At 38.6% G+C, this 20694-nt stretch overlaps 2 protein-coding genes across 3 annotated transcripts; one reads left to right on the top strand and one right to left on the bottom strand.

The window, feature by feature from the left end:
* Window positions 1-1149: 1149 nt before the first annotated feature.
* Window positions 1150-2979, bottom strand: LOC106932690 (leucine-rich repeat and immunoglobulin-like domain-containing nogo receptor-interacting protein 1). Its single transcript, XM_015011500.2, has one exon. The coding sequence runs from the start codon at window positions 2977-2979 to the stop codon at window positions 1150-1152; it is 1830 nt and encodes a 609-aa protein (XP_014866986.2).
* A 6914-nt stretch (window positions 2980-9893) lies between these two features.
* Window positions 9894-18751, top strand: ctss1 (cathepsin S, ortholog 1). 2 transcript variants are annotated; one of them, XM_015011504.2, is made up of 8 exons: window positions 9894-9995; window positions 13999-14122; window positions 14217-14339; window positions 15834-15986; window positions 16111-16335; window positions 16570-16735; window positions 17551-17656; window positions 17737-18751. In XM_015011504.2, the coding sequence occupies exons 2-8, from the start codon at window positions 14000-14002 to the stop codon at window positions 17834-17836; spliced, it is 996 nt and encodes a 331-aa protein (XP_014866990.2). In that variant the 5' UTR covers window positions 9894-9995; window position 13999; the 3' UTR covers window positions 17837-18751. The 2 variants fall into 2 exon arrangements, with proteins under 2 accessions (XP_014866990.2, XP_014866987.2); XM_015011501.2 differs by lacking the exon at window positions 9894-9995 and adding an exon at window positions 11330-11851.
* The last annotated feature ends 1943 nt before the right edge of the window (window positions 18752-20694 follow it).

The raw sequence follows: 20694 nt of genomic DNA, 5'->3' as shown, positions 1-20694 counted from the left end.
AAGTAAGCAAGCCATCTTTTGTTTTTGTTTTTTTTTGTCTTTGACAGCCTACATATTTATTTGATAAATGGTAAAGATGTGTGAAAAGCCTTAAAATCAATTTCTCTCCTACTGCAGCACCATTTCACAGTTCCAGTTCTAAATGTTTAACTTTGAATGTAGATATTTGTAAGATTAGGCACAGTTTTGTATCCATTTTCTAGACTTATTAATATTAACAAAAGTGACTCATTTGAATGACATGTTTCCCTGTGTTTCCCATTTTTAAAGACAGCCAAGACAAATCCGCATCTGTTTTATAACATATTCTGACAAACAGAAGTCACGGAGGCTGGATGAAAAGTTAATCAGCATTATAATTAACTTAAACTTTAAAGGATACATTAAAAGACTTGCTATTCATTTTATAGTATTTATATAAAATACACAAACTGCAGGATCCAGTGACACCTGAGAATCAATTAAAGTGGCTCGTTAAAGTTTACACACAGCTAAAACCAGAAGTTTACATTCTCTGACTTAAAAGACTCTTTTCTGTTTCACTGTCTGGAGTTAAATCAGACCAAATTTTGTTTGTTTTAGGTCAGTTCGAAGGACCAAAATTATGTCTACTCGCTAAATGCCAGAAATAGTGAGAGAAAGAAAAAAACTGTGATAGATTTATTTATTATGTCTTCAAAATTAGACTGTCAAAAAAAAAAAAAAAAAAAAAAAAAAAAAAAAACAGGACAGGCAGCTGAAAGTAAATCAGAAATAGGTATCGGCCAGAAAAAAAATCTGATTGATACATGTTTTGCTTTTATGTCTTAATCTCTCCAGATTTTATTTATGCCCTGTCAGAGCTGTTAGTTCTTTAATGACATGCAAAGTGTTTTTCTTCTCCAAGAGGAAACAAGCGTGAAAAAAAATCCTTGTCAATAAAGATATTTTTTTAGAAACTCAACTTAAAATCCTCACATTGTGTGTAATACGTCATGTCATGCTCGCATTCTTTTAACTTGTCAGACACTGCTAAAAGTACATGGGAGTTAGTAAAAGGTAATCGTTTCTTACATTTAATTCAAACATCTCAAATAGTCAAACGCATTTTATTTGTTCTCATCCAGCCACACCTTATGAAAAATATGTTTTTCGGTTTATCAAACGGACTCATATGAGTTTCATGGTGAACCTGCTCGTCTCCATGTAGTTTGACGTCCCCGTGTTGCTGTTGGACATGGCGCTGCGTGGCACGTAGGCAATCGTTGCTGTGTGCTTGATTTGCCCCTTTCCTTTGCTCCAGAAGAACATGAAAACGAAGCACACGGACACCGAGCCGAAGAATGAGACGAATCCGATCGTCGCCGCTATCAGAAGAGTCTTCACATCAAACGGGAGCTTCTCATCTCCATCCACTTCGGGGGGAGAGGAAGGAAAGGCAGGCCAGCCTTTAAGACGATAGTGTTTTTTAGGAGATGATGGCAAGGCTTGGACATGAAGGCTGACGCGCAGGCTTTCATTTCCCGCTGCATTGGACGCCACGCAGATATAAGTGCCGCTATCGTGTGGCTGAGCGTAGCGCACCTCCAGGGAGCCGTTGGAGAGGGCCCGTATCCTGCCAGCAGGCGAAACCTGCCTTAGCTGGGGATTAAGCCAGCTGACAGATGGCTGGGGGTCACCTTCTGAGCTGCAGTGAAACACCACCGAGTGTCCTTGATTCACTCTCACATCTTGGGGCCTCCAGTCCACAATCCGAGCCTGCCGGCAGGTGAGCAGGTTCGGTAGTTCGTCCTCGGAGAACTCCAGGAAATTCCAGCCCTGCAGCTGGGTGGAAGTCATGCAGGTCGGCAGACGCCCACCAAAGTTCACGTACAGCCGCCTTCGAGCCACCCAAAGCAGGCGGCAGTCACACGCGAGGGGGTTGTTGTCGAGCCCCAGGCTTTTTAAGGTGATCACTGAATGGAAAGACCCCGCCTCGAGGGTGGTGAGAAGATTTCGCGAAACATTCAGCACACCTAAATATCCCAAACCTTTAAACGCTCCGGTTTCGATGCTTGCCAGTGAACCGCCGACGAGATGAAACTCTTGGAGCCGGAGTAAGTCTCCAAGCAGGTTCCCATGGATGTAAGTGATAGGGTTGAAAGAAAGGTCGATGGACACGAGGTAAACAAGGTGATGCAAAGTAGCGTACGGTACCTCTTTGAGGTTGCAGTGCTTGATGGATAAGGATGTGAGATTGAGGCCGAACAGACTGTTTCCTGACAGAGTCTCCAGCCTGGGGAAATGTGCAACGACGAGCTCCTTTAGGTGCAGCAGAGGGTAGAAAGAGTAGTTTGGCAGCGAGATGAGGTCCAGCTGGTGAATGTGAAGGCTTTTTAACACACTCAACTGAGTGAGCGCCTCGGTTGGCACAGCAGTGAGGTTAGAGCCATCAAGGTCCAGCCTCTGTAGGCCACTCAGTCCGGCGAAGGCTTGATTAGAGATAAAAACAAAGTCGTTATTGTCTGCTAGGAAAACCTGCAGAGATCCTAAATCTGTGAAGGTGAAGTCTAAGAGGACAAGAATCTCATTGTTGCTTATATCTAGCAGCTGCAAGTTCGTCAAACCAGCAAACACTCCCACGGAGATGATCCTGAGGTGATTGCGAGAAAGACGCAGCGTGAGCAGATTCTGCAGGCCGAGGAAGGCTTCCGCTTCCACCAGCGCCAGTAGATTGTCACTTAAATCGAGGTGTAAAAGCCGAGTTAGTTTGTGAAACTGCTGATTCACCAGAGTCTTGATCGTGTTGTGGGTCAGGTTGAGCAGCTCGGCATCTTGGGGGAGACCGTCAGGCACGGCGCCCAGCTGAGCGCCGGAGCAGTTTGCCTCCAGAGCGGCGGCGTTGCAGCGACAGGACGGCGGACACAGCCAGAGGGATTCGGACGGTAGCGCCACCCCTGCAGCCAGCAGATACACAGCTCTCCAGTACAAACACAGGTGGGCTGCAGTCCCCTTAAACATCTGGAGATCTGCCTGTACGTGAGAGGAAAAGACAGTGACGCATGTTTAGTACATCTCAGAATGAAAATACGTCTTCTATACCCTTTTGAAGTGTTAGAAACTAGATATCGATCATTTCCTCTTGGCTGAAATGGTGAATGTTTATTATTCTGAATGTCTTTGATGTAAAAGACATGTAAATAAGGGTCACTAAGTTGATTTCCTGATAGATTTCTGCCATTTCTGTGCTATATTTAGGCACGCTACTAATCTTTAATCTCTAACAACTAACTTTTTACACTAAATAGGGATTACAGTCAATTCAGATTTTCCTTGAAGACCTACAAAGCTGTGAAAAAATATTTGTCACTTTATGGATTTCCTGTGCTTCTGCTTTTTGTTAATCAATCAATCAATCAAATTGTATTTGTATAGCACATTTCAGCAGCAAGGCATTTCAAGGTGCTTTACATAATTAAAAACAAAATAAAAACACAGTCACAGTAAATGTCACACTTCTGTTTCAAATCATCAAACTCATTTTACATAAAACAAATATAACTGCGGAAAAAAATAACATTTTGAAATTATGAAAATATAATCTAACTTACTAAATCCCATCTCATGTTTAACAAAAATATAGTGAAGATCTCGGAAAGTTAAAAGCTAATATTCTGTGAACTGACGAAATAAAAGTGGGAGGAAGGCATCCGGTTATACCTGATGTAAAGCAAACACATCATTTTAAGATAAAAAAAATAAAGTCACTCCAACAGACAAGCATGGTAGTTGCAGTATGATGATCAGGGCTGTTTCAGAATCTCTATTTGACAGCAGAAATCCTGAAGGAATATGTGCAGACATCAGTTTGTAACCTTCAGCTCAACCAGATTCGGTTTATGCTGCAAGAAAATGACCCAAAGTACAAGTGCAAGTCTGTTCCTGAACAGTTCAAAACATAAGAAGAAAAACCAAAATGAAGACTTATAGATTGGCTGAGACGTTTTCGGGTCTTCGGTCTTACAGAGATGCTGCGGTATTACGTAGAAAAGGTAATTCATCCTTTAAACTCTACAATGTTGCAGAATTGAAGTAATTAATCAAGGAAGAGTCGACCAAAATTCCTCCACAGCATTAAAACGACAAATTTACAAACAAGCAGTTTTACGGGTTAGGAGGCTTTTCCCCCCCTATTGATACATCTAATCATTATTTGAAAGCTCTTTTGTTTTAAACTCTGGTTATTTTTGTCAAATATCGAAGTTTTATTCATGATCTGAAACGTAAAATGGGCAGAAAGGCAAGAAGGAAGGGAACATTTGAATTTCACAGCACTGCATTTATGAAGTCAGCTTGATTAAATCACAAGCAGGTCTGTCTCCTAGGAAACAAACCATAAAGAAACGAAGAAGAATTCAAGACTCCTGCAAAGTACTGCATGATTTCACAGTAAGATTTTATAGGAAGCTACTACTTTGGTCGTCAAAAGCGCATTCGACAAGAAAACAAAGCACTTCATGCTGAGAGTTACATATTTTATGTTTTTAATTAATTAATTACCAAAGAACGCAGGTAATTTAACACTTAACAACCCTCGGACAGCTCAGTTTTGCTGTTTACTTCTGGTTCTTTAGAAGCTGTGGTTAAAAAAAAGTAGAAGAAAAAAGAGTAAAATGAAAAGTGGAGATATATATTATGCATTTTCATTTGTAAACTCCTGGCTTCAACATGAGAAAGACGACCTAAGGAAGTCACCAACCACTGTGTTGTGTTGAAGGGAGATAATGACAGCCTCAAGTCAAAGCAGATAAAAAAAAAAAAAATTGTTTTTGCTACAACTGATGGTGGCGAGGTAACCTTAGCAACACAGATTGAGGCTGCAGTCCAAAGGACGGTTTTATTTTAGCTTGACAGCGCTTGCAGGATTTATAAGAAAGAGAAAACAGTAAAACAAAGAGCAGGCTGTAAAGCCAGTGTGCTCTCGTCTGATGTGTGCACATAGAGTGATAAAGAGAGTAAACCGGCGCCACAGGAGTCTTCACATCGAGCCTGTGTTTCATCTCTTTAGCCATCGTTTCATCTCTTCACATCTTTCAGTGCTTTTGTGAGCTTTTTTTTTTCCTTATTTATCCGTGACACATATGCTAATGTCGCAGCTTGAGAGTTTGCGCTGGCATTTCTCAACACTGAGAAACGCCAGCAAATTCATCGCAAAGAGCTTTGTTAGTTTAAAAGGTTGAGATTTAAACAAAACCCATGTTCTCTGCATTTTCATAGCACTTAATTATCAGCTAGCATATCAGTTTTAGGTTTAGCTGCAAAAGCTGAGATCACTTCTCCAAAATGATTGCTTTGTCAGAGGGGCAGATGTAGTTTAGAGCTCTTCTAAAAAACTGTTTAATTTATCATCAGGAAAACTGAACATTGAGGTTTAGTTGCAGTGAAGATCGTTACACATGCAGTGGTTTTGAAAATGTAGACCACAGTCAGCATATTATCTTATTATTGTGATTTTAGGCCATAAAAAGTAACGTCTTCATCATTTAATATAGCACTTATGTACAATGAAAGAAGATTAAAGAAATATTTCAAAGCTCGTACTTTGTTGAAGCACTTTTTAATTTAATTTCAGCATTCAGTCGAGGAATCGATCAACATCCCACCTTGGCAAGGTTTGCAGTTCTACCCGGCGAATTTTCTCCAAATCTATCAGATTACGATGAGCTATCTCATCCAAAACCCACTGAGGTGTCAGGCCGAGAAGTGTAATTTGACAGAAAAAGAGTTCTTTCTTCATCTCCTGTAATCTCCAGATTACAGGAGATTATTATCATATATACATAAACGGTTCTCATCTGAAATGTTGCTGTCTGCCTCTCTGCAGCCCATCTTGTCTTTTCCTCCAGTTTGGAGAAACATCCACTTTCTGTAATGTCTCTGTTGCGCCCTTTTCTCAAATTATTAGTCTTATTGCCATGTATAATCCTGTACGTTGTGTGTCACTGCTCTGACTGCTTTGTAAAACTAACATCTATTCAATCCTTTGCAACCTTCCTGCAAGTGCAGCTGACCTTTATTTCATCCGATTTACCATGACTGATAATTGTGGGCTGAATAAGACTGAGTATTGAAACTGTTGTACTTCAACAAAGTGTTAATGCATTTGTTATTTGATATTTTCTCTTGAACTGTGCAGAATAATAATTGCGTGTAAAAAGTTTCTAAATGATTTATCCCAGTGAAATCTGCAACAAAAACCTCTGATGTGAGCAGAGATTATTCAAAGCCGCTGTCATGCCACCAGTGCAGAGCTTGCTTGAAATTAGATGTGGTTGCATCTTCTGATTCTTCTCCAGAAGTGATACATTTTGGATAATGACCCTTCACTCACAGTTCTGTCAAAGATCACTGAACTGCACGACAAATCAAATTAAAACTTCCAAAAGCAAAATCTTTCAGTTTTCCAGAGGCAATTCAGAGATGATCTCAGTGTATTTATTATTGTAACGATCTACAGTCTTACTGGTTAAAGTTATAAAGAGGGGGCAGAAAAGAAATCTTTCGGTTTTTTATGACAAAAACATCCTTAAATGATGACTGTTTATATGGATTTTCTAATGAAAGCCTTTAAAACTGAGTGTCCTTTATTGCTCAACAAATAAAAACCTTTTTAAAAAAATCTAAGCATGTCAAAGTTAAAAAACAGAACATTTTGTCACAGTCCAAAAACATATAAACATATATATATAGAGTCCAAATTGTAGCATAGTTACTAAAGAGTTGTATGGTATTGGTTGTATCTTATCTGTTATTTACATTCATAATGTCATTTTGCCACAATCAATGCAAAACAAAATCTGTGTTGACTTTTTTTTTTTTTACTGAGACATTAATCCTTATTGTCTGAGTAAAAGAGTCTAAAAAATACCATTCATGTTACTGGGATATAATCCTCTTGTCATAAAATATCAGACGCATTAATGCGGTGACAGTAGGGGGCTGAAGTTTGGAGCAGAGATCGTGGCTTCATTATTCCTAGAACTATGATCATATAACAGATAAATATGTGCCGTAATATCAGGAAAGCCTGTTAGAGGTTCTAACATTTCTTTCCTCAACCTCTGAATCCTCAAACTCTTTTCATTCATTTATACATGGTTGGGCAGTTGCAAAACCCACCAGCAGGGGGCAGAATAAGTAGCGAATTGTATGCGAGTTTATATCAACAGCAGAGATGATCTGTTACTGGGAAAAACGCCCAGTTTCTGTCACACACACACACACACACACACACACACACACACCCAGTGAGTTATCCCTCTTGTCTGTGAGTGTGATTATTCCGTGTGAGCACGAAAACAACAATCTCTTTAAAAGCTAAACAGAACCCTCAGATACAGCAAACTGACTGCAGGTGTGACGGAGTCCAGCTCATCAGAAAATGTGAGACTTGCTTGTAAAAAATCTCTTTAAGCTGCCAGAAAAAAAAAAGATAGAAACAAAAACAAGTGACATATAAAGTGTGATCTGTGTTGGCAGAACTCCGCTCATAACTTCCAGTTATGAGCGGAGTTTTTACAGAGCACACCAGAAAAAGAAACATGAGAGGAATGGGAATTTTTTTCCCTCAGCTTTTGCAGAAATAATAATTCATCTCAAAGGACATAACGTACATTTTACCTCTCCTGTAAATTTCTCTTCCTTGTGCAATGCTGCTTCTTCCAAATGCATCTAGTTTAAAATCTGTGCTGTTTCTTTTGCCTGGTAAGATTTTTTTCCAGGAAACTGAAGTAGTCTTGATGATGTTTGTTGTTTGGATTAAGCATCTAATAATGATGGTGATGATGATGATGATGATGATGATGATGATAGCAGCTCTGCACATCTCAGAAACCATTACTCAATTTGAAAATATGTTAATCTATTTATTTATATTTTTTTACTGTTGCTGTAGTTTCTAACTCAAACACGTCTAGTGTGTTTGCTAAGTGAGGCACATTATCACAATAATTTTTTTTTTTTTTTTGGAGTAAAGAAAAGAAAAAAAACAAACATGGCAACTCACCTTTTCTTCAAATCGAACTGCTTGTCATTCTGGTCGCTCACTTTTTAAATGCAAATTTCTTTCCTTGCTGTTGTTGTCTGAAGTGAACACGAGCAGAGATGATTCAGACGCCGCGTCCAAGTAAAACAAGCAGTTTGAGAGAGCAAACACGCAAGGAGCAACAAGAAAGCTTCCTCCTCCTCTCCCTCCCTCCCTCCCCCCCATTGTGAGAATGCAAACTCCCGAGGAAGCGTGATGCTGCAGCTCGCTTGCCTCTCCGACTCGGCCGTCCTCATGGCAACAACAACAACCCGGCTGTGGATGTGGAGAGCGTGCAAGGGGATTATATGCAATAGCTGCTGGACTCCCTCTCCAACACACGGCTCTTGGATGACAGGATGCAGGTCTGCCCATCGCTTGGGATGTCGAAGCAACACCTGATGGGGAAGAGTCCGAGCAACAGACACCTGACAGCCGTCACAACCTGTAGAAAGTTTGCAAAACTGATACAGATTGAAAATAGTGCTTTTGCACATGCATTCTGGTTGATCTGAGCTTTTTGGTATTGCACTTTTAGTTAGTAATCCATCTAGATTAATTATGTCATTTATAATAAATAATTTTCAACACCAAATGGGTCTAATAATTTTTATTTTTGTGCTACGGAAAGTGGTGGAATGAAACAGAAATCTTAATATTTAAGAGAGATATCAAATCTTTACACACACATAATTATTGGGGCGCTTGAGTTATCAAATCAAATTAGAATCTTTATTCCAGATTTAAGAAACTGTGTGAATCCTGTGATATTAACTGAAGTGGAAGCACTCAGATGGCAAATCTTAAAACAGGGGAACGGCTTTAAAAATTGTGATACAGGACAGGATGTTATTGTTTGAGTCTAAACTTAATCATGCTTCATTGTTATCGGAGCTTCATTTTCCTTTACATTAAGCATAGCAAAACAAAACAAAACCAAGAAATGTCAATGTAATCAGGATTTCCTGGATTTAAAGTTGATTATTGGCGTCAGCAGACCTGGCAGACAAGCAATGTTCTTTTTTTTTTTTTATTTTGTTAGTTTTTTTTTTAAGAGAGGAATGATGCTTTGCCTGACTTTCATATTCCAATCTGCTGATAAATAATGAGAGCAGTTCATTTATTTCCTCTTAGAAAAAAAAATACCACTATTAATTTTTCTGCACAGACTCTTTTATCTAGGACATCTGTCTAGATTTTCTTTTATTGTTTTATGCCACATTGACATCCTGAACATTGATACTTATATTTTTTCAACTGCACAAATAAATAGCCAGACTGCAAATCTACAATGGCAAATAAAGCTTTGGTGGATTAATGAATTGAGGTCAGCAGCCAGGAGGCAAGTAAATAATCCGAGAAGGGAATCGATTGAGACTAACACGACCTTCACTCTCAACATTATGCTCCGAGACAGGGAGTCAGCTTTAAGGAGAAACCAATAAAGTCTTGTTTTTTGCAGTAAATTGAGAGTTGTGCAAACTCTTCATATTGCATCGAGTGAAAGTCGTCTTTATAAGTTTAGAGATGGCCACAATGCCGGCATGATGTCATCTTAATGAAGGTGTTAAGTAGACCCACCTGCCTCTTCGCTCAGCTGCAGGACCCTGAGGTGTGTTGACGCACAAACTATCTGGGATTTCGGCACAATAAGAGCTTGTGCTGAGTCAGAAACTTACCATCTGCTGCCATACCTCAGGGAACCTGCGCTCATCAGCAAATCTCTTTCCAAACCCGGATTCAGGAAGGGGGGAAAGATCAGAGGTGAACTCCTGCAGCAGTCTGAGCCAAATCAAAGTTCGGCGTTGCGTAATAACGTGATAACGTTTGTTTCATTATATCTGCTTCCTGTTTGTCCGGTGTTGTGGCTGGATTTCTATGGGGTTTTTTTGCTACGTTGAGGACAGTAAACAGTGAAGTGGAGCGTATAAAAGGAGAAGTGTGTTAGAGCAAGGTAAGCTGCAGACAAACAAAAAACAAAAATCTGAGTGTATTTCTCACAACTAGTCTTCACACTCGTGTTTTAAAGAATGACCTTTCATTTGTTTCTAGGCTTTTTCTCACTGTGACAACACAAGGAAGTTCAATGTGCTGTGAGATAAAGTATAAAACGAGACGTTTTCGTATCCAAATGCAGAAAGACCCAGTCTGGCCTAAATGAAAACTTTGTTTCTGGCAGCTTCTACTTTTACTGTTTTAATCTTGAACTCCATATTAAGGTTAAAGATTCTATTTTATTGTGTTATACTCTTTGTTGTTGCACGAATTATAAATAATAAAGGACCAATTCTAGTTCATCAGACAAAATTATGTTTTTTTACTGTTGAGAGTTGATTTCACCTATCCAAAGATTATATCCTCTCATTGTGATCATAAACAATAAATTAATGTCAGACTTTTAAAGATAGTAAACTTGGGAATTTCCTCCAATCCACACAAGGAGTTGAGGTCAGAGTCATCCCACAAGCCTAATGTTTGCCAGCTTTATTTCATTTCATTGACCTGTTACTAACCTAACTAAGTACATTTTTGGAGCAAGATCTTCTTTCTTGGTTGGCACCCTCTGGCTCCGCTGTACTTTACTGATAGTGACACTGACGTCCAATAAGAAACTGGGCTACATGACTAAGCTTGGATGGTTTTTCCAGCCTCAAGTGAAAATTTGTCGACTACAAAAAGAAGTCTGGTTTGCAACAAGAAGCCAAACAGTTTAAGTGAAATTTACTAACAATGGCAAGAAGAATGTTCAAGTGTTTGATGTTATTTTTTGCCAAAAATATGAGGTAACACTTTATTTGATGGGGTGTTCGTAAGACTGATATGACACTGCCATAAATATGGCTTAAAACCTGTTGTGAACATGAAGACGTCTTTATGAATGTTTATGAATGTTGTCATGAAGTGTCATTTGGTAAATAATGACACTTTTAATGCAAAGTCGCTCTAAAAGTTGCATTGAAAGTCCACTAAAAGTGCCAACGTTGCATTAAATTGTCATTATTTACAAAATCATGCAAAGTTGGCACTTTTAATGGACTTTCAATGCAACTTTTAGAGCGACTTTGCATTAAAAGTGTCATTATTTACCAAATGACACTTCATGACAACATTCATAAACATTCATAAAGACGTTTTCATGTTCATAGCAGATGCTATGTCATGTTTTTGACAGTGTCATGTCAGTCTTATAAACACCCCTTCAAATTAAGTGTTACCAAATAGGTAGATTGTTACAGACAGAAAGTTTGGTTGAAGTGCAACTTCCCATCAAAAGGCATGTCTGGAATTTGCACATACGTTTCTTTTTTTATTACTATTATTATATATGTGGGAAATCTTTTTTTTTTTTTTTTTTTATCCATTCAACTCTCCAAAAACACACACACAATTCAAATCCACCGTAAAAATCTAATGGTCCAAAATGACTGGATCCAAACCACTAACTGTATTTCTTCTTTTTCTACGTCAGCATACAGTATCAGAGCATGACTCAGTATTATGCCGGTAAACAGCGAAGCCTTGCACGAATAAAACCAATGGTTTCATCTGAAATTCATTCTTTAACTTCTGCATTCTCAAGACTTGGTTTTGGTTTGCGTGACGTTTTGCAATACCTTCATGTTTCTCGGCTGCTGCAGTCATGCTGGCAGGTTATATTGGGCCGAATGCAGCTGGTAGTAAATGAGACTCACATGATGAGCCGCAGAGCAGATGTAACAGGAAACAAGACTTCTCCTTTAACAGAGAGTCCGTTCCCCGGGTGTCATTTGTTCCTGGGACGTTAGTAACTCACTCATTGATCCCGTCAAGGTATGTGCAATCCTGGTTTTGTGTTTGGGGTAACAAAGAGATGAGCTGCTTGGTAAATACAGCGAGCAAATTCAATTATTATGCAGTAGGATTGCTAGGAAAGTAACCTAGGCATGCTTGTGAAACCTGTTTTAACTTCCCCTTTGTGAGCATGTGTAAAAATGTAAAAATACACACTTTATCATCATTTACAGAAATATAAGACAGACCTCCTTTACTCTCATTAGTTCTTGTGCACCAGCACCAGTGATTGTTTAATTTTACTTGTGATGCTCCATTTTCAGGCGTTGAATTATTTATCGGCTTTCTGTCTCAGGTTAGTTAAAATTATGCAAAAAACAGTTTAAATCCAGACACATGAGAATAGTTTCTAAATACATTTTATGTACTCGATGTGGAAAAACTGCATCATTAATCTGGAACCATGTATTTCAAAAGTCTCCACTCCCAGGTTTTGTAATATTAAAATAGGACTGTGATGCATTATTTCAAAGCTTTTTCCTTGTTTAGTGTGAAATTTATTCTGAAAATTTCAAAGAAAACAAAAATACGGTAAGATGTCAAACCACCATTTGTTTATAGTAGTTTGACTATTTCTATTTGCTAAATTCAAGATTAAAAAGGAAGATGTTTTCAAAAGTGCACATCAGTTTCATTAGCTGCATTTTAAGATGGGTCAAACTTTTTGATGCTTCTTTCACAAGCGTCTCCACCTTCTCCTCTTTAAAACTAATTTGGCAGCATAATAAGAGTTATTGTTCATTTGGAGGGCCGCTTTGTGCAAAAATCTTTAACTTCATGGCTGATGTCGTAACATGAAACTTCAGTGTTTGGCACATTGACTTTTGAGGAGTTGTCTTGAAATGCATTCATATGTGAGCGTGCATTTAACTAAAATTATATGAATTCCTGTAACAGATGAATAGAAACCCATGAAGTAATCGCCTGGGGTTCCCCAAGTTGTCTTATTTAAGTTTTTAAAAAATCCCCCATCTCAGTATTCTGACAAATAATTTTATTAATCCTAGTTTATCCAGACGAGAAAACAAGAATAGCGTAATTTAATTCTTAATGAGAAAAAAAGTTTTGCTTGTATGCAACTTTAGAAAAAATGAAATAAAAACCTCCTGCTTATTCCACCAAATATTGATCTCTGAACTCTTCCTGAGTCAAAACATTAGTATTGTTGTTTCTGAATGAATTTAAACTTGTTTTCTTTGCATCATTTGAGCTCTGAAAGCTCTGCATCTATTTCATTATTTTGACCATTTCTCATTTTCTGCAAATAAATACAAAATGTTTGCTTGTGATTTCAGAGACATGCTGTCAGAAGTTCATAGAATAAAAGAACAATGTTCACTTTACTCAAACATAAACCTGTAAAAAGGAAGATCAGAGAAACTGATTGTCAGATTCAAAAAACCTAAAAAACATTCAAAAAGGAGAAAGACAAGAGAGTTTTAGATTTACTTGCAAGGAGAACGGACAGAGACGTGCTTCAGTTACGATCTCCTACCGCTCTGAAGCACGTCCTGCCATACCCTCTCTTTTTTTTTTTCCCCTTAGCGCAATCCCCAATTACATAGCTTTATCTTGAGTTAATCACATCGCGTTGCTCCTTCTTCTGTTCTCTTGAGTCACAAGCTTGTTGCACCTATAGGCTGAGATAGTGCAGAGTGCAGAGTTCAGTTCCTGTTTGTTTCCCACTGTAGCTGCAATACAGGAACTGATGAACTCACAGAACAGTGGTGACATGCAGCGCAACTAAAACAACTTCACACATCAAACACAGTAAACATAGGATCAAATATACTAAATATTTCAAATATTGATCATTTTAAGTGGTCTCTTAATTCTTTCCAGAGCTGTAAATATTGAAATATGGCCACAGCTGTACATATTTTTATCAAATATAATTCTGGGGCACAGTGTCAATTTCTTTTCAGGTTAAGAACATATAATCAGTGGGTAAATAGAGAGAAACCTTCTCACCAATATTGACAGGCAGCACAGTTAATATCTGAGCCGTAACGCTGAGGTCCTAATATTAAGTTTAAGAATATCTGATCAGTCAAATAGTTCCCCAGCTAGAAGTCTGAGATGACACCCGATCGTGTTAAATGTGTTTTGTTTTTCTTTTCTTCTAGGATGCCTGTCTGGTTGAGTGCAGTTTTGCTCCTGGCAGCTGTGATCCTCTGCTGCTCTTCATCAGCCACAAACAGATTGTGGGACGACTGGAGAACTCAGCATGGCAAAGCTTATGACAATCAAGTATGAGTTAGAGAGAAGAAATGAATAAATTTATAATATTCAACACATTTCTTGTCGTACAAATGTGCAAACGTGTTTGATGGGACCGTTTCAGACCGAGCTGGACTTCAGGAGAACAGTGTGGGAGAAAAACCTGCTGTTGTTGCTGAGACACAACCAGGAGGCTTCAGCAGGAAAACACAGCTTTACTCTGGGACTGAATCATCTCGCTGACATGGTAGGATGAGGCTCTAGCGGCGGGTCCCGTCCGTCTGCCTTTCTGAGGCCTAGCAAACGAAGCAGAAGAGCAGTGATCTAAAAAGGCGGGCAAGCCAGCTGACCTCAAAACAAATAAGAAATAGTCAGAAAAAAATAGTAAAACTCAGCAATAATTAATGCAGAGCGTAAAAGTCTGCTTTCTCAAGCCTTTGGCAGCATCTAAGCCAGAGGTCAGCAACCTTCACGACCCTTAGAGCTTTGTTTATCTGCTGAAAAAAAATTGTATAGAGGCAGGAAAGAAGCATGAGTGTTTCAAGCAAAGTAGCTTGTTTTTTTTTTGTAAAGCCTACTATAGAAAATTTGTTTGGATTTTTCTTTTGAAATAAAGTAAACCATTTCATTTTTGTATTTAAAAGGTTCAATAACATAAACTATTATCACTCTCAGTGGTAAAGTTGTGCATATACTGCATACAAATCCAATGAGAAGGAGGTTAAAACAGGCACGATATGAGCCTGTCTGTGTGCAACTTGCAAGAAAACCCTCCGTAGAAGGAAAAACGTAGATTTTTTCTTCAAAAAAATGAAAAATGAAAAGCATAAACAGATATTCAATTGCAAAGATGAAGAATCTGAATATGCAGGGTCTTTTCTAAAGGATATCACAAGGTGGTTTTTATTTGGCCGGAGAGCCTGGGCAGAAATGCCTGGATGGGTGTAGCTCTGCAGGAATCTGGCTCCAATGTTTGGGACGCTCACACAAGCTTTTGGCTCGCTGTCAGAGGACAGAGCACTGCAGAACATTGGAAAGTGCCATCACTGTTCAGCAATATCCATGAATAAAAGAAGACAGAGTGCAGGATGATACTGAAGAATACAGCCAAAGAGCATAGTAGAGACCCCGTTCAGAAATGGGATTCATTTTAATCTTCTTCTTATCAGCACTTAGTGGGATTTTTAAAATCCTTTTTTTGTCATTGTTTTGCCTTCCACAATAAGAAAACACACACATATCTGAGACACTGAACACTTTTCTGAACAAAAGAACATTTTATTAAACTCAAAACAAAAGCACTGGTCACAATAGTATGATGCAAAAAGTTGGTGACATTTCAACCGGCAGTGGAAATGCTCTCCTGAATATGCCAGACCGTGAAATAACGTACCGAATCCCAGTGAAACCGGGCCCAAGCCATTGTTCCAAAGAAGCTCCTAAATGTGCAGCATAAACACGTAACACTCACAAACCCACTGGACTGTTTCACGAATACTACAGAGAAAAATGCTCCGCCTTGAATGGTATCAAAGTCAGAAAATAGTTTTAAAAAAATATCTTCCATCTGCATATTTTTAGTATCCATAAACCTAAAACTCAATTTAAGCTGTAGAAACTTTTACGACGAGTTGTAATTTAATGTAGGATTTGTTAGTCTTACTTTTTGATACACCCATTGTCCCCTGAGTTATTTTGACAAACACTATCCCTGTGTTTCCTGTTGTGTTTCTGCTTTAAGACGGCCGAAGAAGTTAATGAGAGGCTGAACGGTTGGAAGGTGGAGGAGCTTCTCGATCTCAGGAATGACACGTTCAGAGACATGAATGACTCATCACTTCCTGCAAACGTCGACTGGAGGTCAAGCGGACTGGTCGGTCCCGTCAGAAACCAGGTACTGAATGAGCTGCCGAAGGGAGATCAGCAAAACCTGGAAGACAACAGAAGCTATATATATATATATATATATATATATATATATTTTTTTTTTTTTTTTTTTTTTTTTTTTTTCTTTTTAGGGTTTGTGCGGCTCATGCTGGGCCTTCAGTGCTCTGGGAGCTCTAGAGGGGCAGATGATGAAGCGAACGGGCGTCCTCGTGATGCTAAGTCCACAGAACCTGGTGGACTGCAGCGCTAAGGAGGGAAACCTCGGCTGCAGGGGAGGATACATCACCAAGGCCTTCAGCTACATCATTCACAACGGAGGCGTCGACTCAGAGAGCTCGTACCCCTACGAACACAAGGTCATCCTCTGAACGCTGACGCAGACCTTCTTTTCTTTTTTCTTAACATTTTTAATTTACTATACTCATCAAAAATAGAATATCCTAATGTCCTTTTTTTCCCCTCTAATGAGTCACATAGTGTCGAGTTTATCTTTAAGACAAAGGCAAAGACCGTAAACTGAACAGAGAGCGGTGATAACAGCTTGAATAACACATTTTCTACACTTCTACATTTCCCCGTCTTGTTTGCAGAATGGAAAATGCCGCTACTCGCTCCAAGGCAAGGCGGCTCACTGCTCCAACTTTCACGTCCTTCCACCGGGGAACGAGTTGGCTCTGCAGGCTGCAGTGGCATCAGTGGGACCAGTTGCCGTGGCTGTGAACGCCATGCTGCCCTCGTTCCATATGTACAAAGGAGGTGAGGATGCTGACGGCTCTGAAATCAGGCCGTTTGCCAGGGCTCGCACTTGCAAGTCAACCTTCCTACGTTTTAAGTCAGATTTGTGATGAAATATTTAGAATAAGTTTCATAGATAAAGCTGCAAATAATGTGCAAGTTTTCCTGTTTTATGGTTTGAAGGTGAAAATCAAATAGTTGTGAAAATGACTGATTTTGTTGGTATGAAACTGATTTAAAGAAATATTATTATTTTTTATCTATAGAACAGCAGGTTAGCTTCTCCTACAACACTTCACAAGGTTGTGGAGTACAGTAATGAATCTTTGACTTTTCCTCTGAGTACAGTCTACTTGGTTCCTCTCTTAAGCTCTTCTCTTCAGCTCACACACAGGATTTATGTCTGTGGACTGGAAAGTGTTCATTTTATGTTTGGTGAACCGTTTCTGTGTTCATTTAACCAAATTATTTTAGTCATCCAGCTTAAAGACCCATCGTCCATCCATTCTCAGTTGTTTGGCAGAGACAAACATATTTGATTTAAAATGATCTTGTGTTGCTGAGTTTGTGATGCAGAGGACCCTACAATGGTTCCAAAAGCATTTGGGACAGGCCCAGCATCACAGAACCTCCACCATACCATATGTTTGTTCTTTGTTTTAATCTGATCTGAAAGTCCAAGATTTGGTTTGCAAACCTCACATGTTTGTATTTGTGATGGTAGGACAGAAATTGGTTATTTTTAAAAAATAACTATTCAGTATTTTTGCTGTATTAAAAAGTTGCCATACTCATAACTATTTCAGTTCCTGTTGCTAAATAAATTATTCTCGCAGGTTTATACAACGCACCTGACTGTAACCCACAGCTAATCAATCACGCTGTGTTGGTTGTGGGCTACGGCACAGACGGAGGACAGGACTACTGGCTAGTAAAAAACAGGTAGGGGTGTTTTCACATTTACTTTTTTTAGCATCTGTTCTTTAATAAAATGATTAAACGTGATATTTATGTGGTTGCAGCTGGGGAACGACTTGGGGAGAAGGTGGATTTATCCGGATTGCGAGGAACAAGAAAAATCTCTGTGGAATCGCGACGTTAGGAGTCTACCCAACGCTGTGAAGTCAACTGAGATTTATTCTGTTTTAATTTTATGTTGCTGGTTTTTGAAAGAAGCACACTGTGCTGTCAGAGCACTACAGAATATACTAACCACACACTGCTGGTTCAAAAGGTTCTATAGGCCAATATAATATATTTTTAAAGGATTCAGTGCTGCAGGTGGGAGCACTGGGTTCAAATCCTGCTCTGAGGTCTTTCTGCAGGTGGTTTGCATGTTTCTCCTCTGCATGAGTCGGTTTTCTTCATGTATTCCAGCTTCCTCCCACATAACTAAATCATGTTAGGTTAATTGGTCTTTCTAAATTAAGATATGAGTCCTGTGTGTATTTGTGGTGAACTGGCGACTTGTCCAGCTCCCCTCAGCCCTGCGAGGACCAGTGGCTGTGGAAGATGAGTGAATATTAGCTTTACATCTGAACTGCTAAGATGCTCTGCAGATGAAACAGATGGAATATTCAATTATAAATTATAAAATTAGTACCTGGACTCTATAAAATGGGATCATTAAACTTTACAGATTTTGTTTTTACATTTTCCAAATTCAAAATTTTGATGCGAACACTTATGTTTCAGGAATGTCAATTTTCCCAACTCAGGGCTATCTCTAAATACAGATAAAATGCAACAAAAGGTTGAGAGTAAGTATTTGAGTTTTTGAGGAATGTTTTTTTTTTTTTATCAAATTATTCTGCATACCAGGAACTTACAAAAACTAGTCCCTACTGACAAGAAACTTCCCTGTTTGTCTTTATTTATACAAACTCATCAGTTTAGATCCAGACCTCAATGTAATTTATAGAGATTTCATCTGATACACAAACACAAAGTAGCACATTATTGTGAAGTCAAAGGAAAAGAATACATTTTTGTAAAAAAAAGATTTTGTATGAATAAAACTCTGAAAAGTGTACTTCACATATGCGTTGAGTCATTCCTCTGCCTCCCTGCTCCGCCGTGCCTTCAGAGGGGTTTCAACGATGACCACCAGCACCATAATTTTGACCCTTTCCCTAAACATGGCTTTAAGTATATGGTATAATCCCTGCTTACGTATCACTAAATCCTCTTTTTACTGGTAGGGTTGTGCTTAAAGAGGAATTAAAAGTGCTTGGGGACTGGTGCAGAAGGCAGGACCTTAAATCCTTTAACAAACTACAAGCTAAATTCAAGTCATACAAACATTAAAACTGAAACTGTGTGGTGGGATTCATCAGACAGACGAGACACATCTTCAATTGCTTAAATGTCTGACAAAGGTCAGAAACGTCTTTTCTTTTGAATGTGTTCAAGCCCTTTCAGTAGATTAAAAACATGATGGCCAGCTAAATTATTTAGTGTTTGGAACAGACACAAATAGCTCAATAGTCTTCTTAGCAGTAAGAAGCTGATCTAGTTTTTGCTCTCCGTTTTCATGAAGTATTTCTATCATAATGTGATGCATTTTTTAAGTTAAAAAAAGAAATACTTGTGTGTTGCTGAACCTGGTTACCTCCTGCTGTTTTAACTTGATAAATAAAAACCAGATCTGTCTCCATCGTGGGCGGTGACTGAGGACTCGCTCACCATCTCCTCCTCCAACTCTCTGAGGTTGCATTCCCTTCAGAAGAGAATCCTAAAACGATTCAGTAACAAAACCGTGTGGATTATTCAACACAGGTGCCGTTTTAATTCATCTTTCTCTAAATTTCCAAAACTATATACATTTTTTGCATTCATTATTATTCCTTGACTTTGCGTCCACTGGAAAATAAGGTTTATTTTTGATTAAACTTACACATCAGTCAAACTAAATGAGTTTCTGAAAGTATTCAGACTTCTATGACTATTTGATGTTTGGTTTCCTGTGACAGCACGAAGGCAGTAAAACACAAACCAATCTGTGCTGTAAATAAAGTGACAGACATAAATATATATATATATATATATATATGTTATATATATGTATGTTAGATTCATTGCAGCTAGTGTGTCTTTTTTTCATCCGAAGTTGTGTATAAAAAAATAAAATTAAATGGACAAAAAAGAGCTGAGAAACCTTCCTCCATCTCCTCTGTGGATGATCTGGGACGCATTCACGGCTTGTTTTTGCTGCCACCAAGTGGACAGAAAACGCCTTACAGCTACCGCATGGCTATTTGCAGGTGTGAAGCAAGCGTGGAGTTAAATACTCGCAGAATGAGCCTAGAAACAGTCTGGTTTCTCCCCTTGGCAGCTGCACAGGTCAGTGATGGTTTAACCCTCTGATGCGTGAGTGACTGACAGTACAGTCTTCCGTGAGTGGGTCCTTTTTGACCCGGGTTACAATCAATGTGTTTTTATGCTACTTTTGTCATTTTGATTCAAAATAATGTTTTGTATACTTTCTACTGTGTTTTATTTCACACAAGAGTCATAAAATGACTCATGCTGTTAATCTTGAGGTGAAGCAATCATCAGGAAGATCATTTTAATATTTAGGTGATATTGGCTCATTGCAATATTTGATACACAGATCAAATAAAACCTGTGGCTTCATGTGGCTCTGTTTTTTTTTTGTTTTTTTTTAAGGATCAACTTTTATGTGCAATAGTGTTACGAGAATAGATAATGCTAGAGTTTCTTCTCCCCAAGGCAACAGATGGCCAGTAGTGTGATTTAATGCAATTCCTGTGGAAATATTCTAAATTCAAAGGAAATTTCAAACTGAATTTAGACTTAGATGTATCAAAATTACCTTTATATGCAATGCAAGACATTTTTTTTTTTTTTTATTATTTTTATTTTCATTATAATTTGCCTCATAGAACTGGATAACTGGCACAAATGTGCAAAACCCAGCATAAAGAACAAGTCTCACAGAAAATACATACAGCACCTTT

Source organism: Poecilia mexicana, unplaced genomic scaffold, assembly GCF_051168715.1.
Source record: "Poecilia mexicana isolate PSO_F unplaced genomic scaffold, ASM5116871v1 scaffold_11, whole genome shotgun sequence".
In the NCBI taxonomy this organism is placed as follows: domain Eukaryota; kingdom Metazoa; phylum Chordata; class Actinopteri; order Cyprinodontiformes; family Poeciliidae; genus Poecilia; species Poecilia mexicana.
This window is presented reverse-complemented; position numbering and strand designations above follow the sequence as displayed.

Coding starts and splice junctions, on each gene's coding strand:
- LOC106932690 (XM_015011500.2), bottom strand. CDS start 2,979: ATGTTTAAGGGGACTGCAGCCCACCTGTGTTTGTACTGGAGAGCTGTG.
- ctss1 (XM_015011504.2), top strand. CDS start 14,000: ATGCCTGTCTGGTTGAGTGCAGTTTTGCTCCTGGCAGCTGTGATCCTC. Junction 16,736..17,550: donor GTTCCATATGTACAAAGGAG/GTGAGGATGCTG, acceptor TTATTCTCGCAG/GTTTATACAACGCACCTGAC. Junction 17,657..17,736: donor TACTGGCTAGTAAAAAACAG/GTAGGGGTGTTT, acceptor ATGTGGTTGCAG/CTGGGGAACGACTTGGGGAG.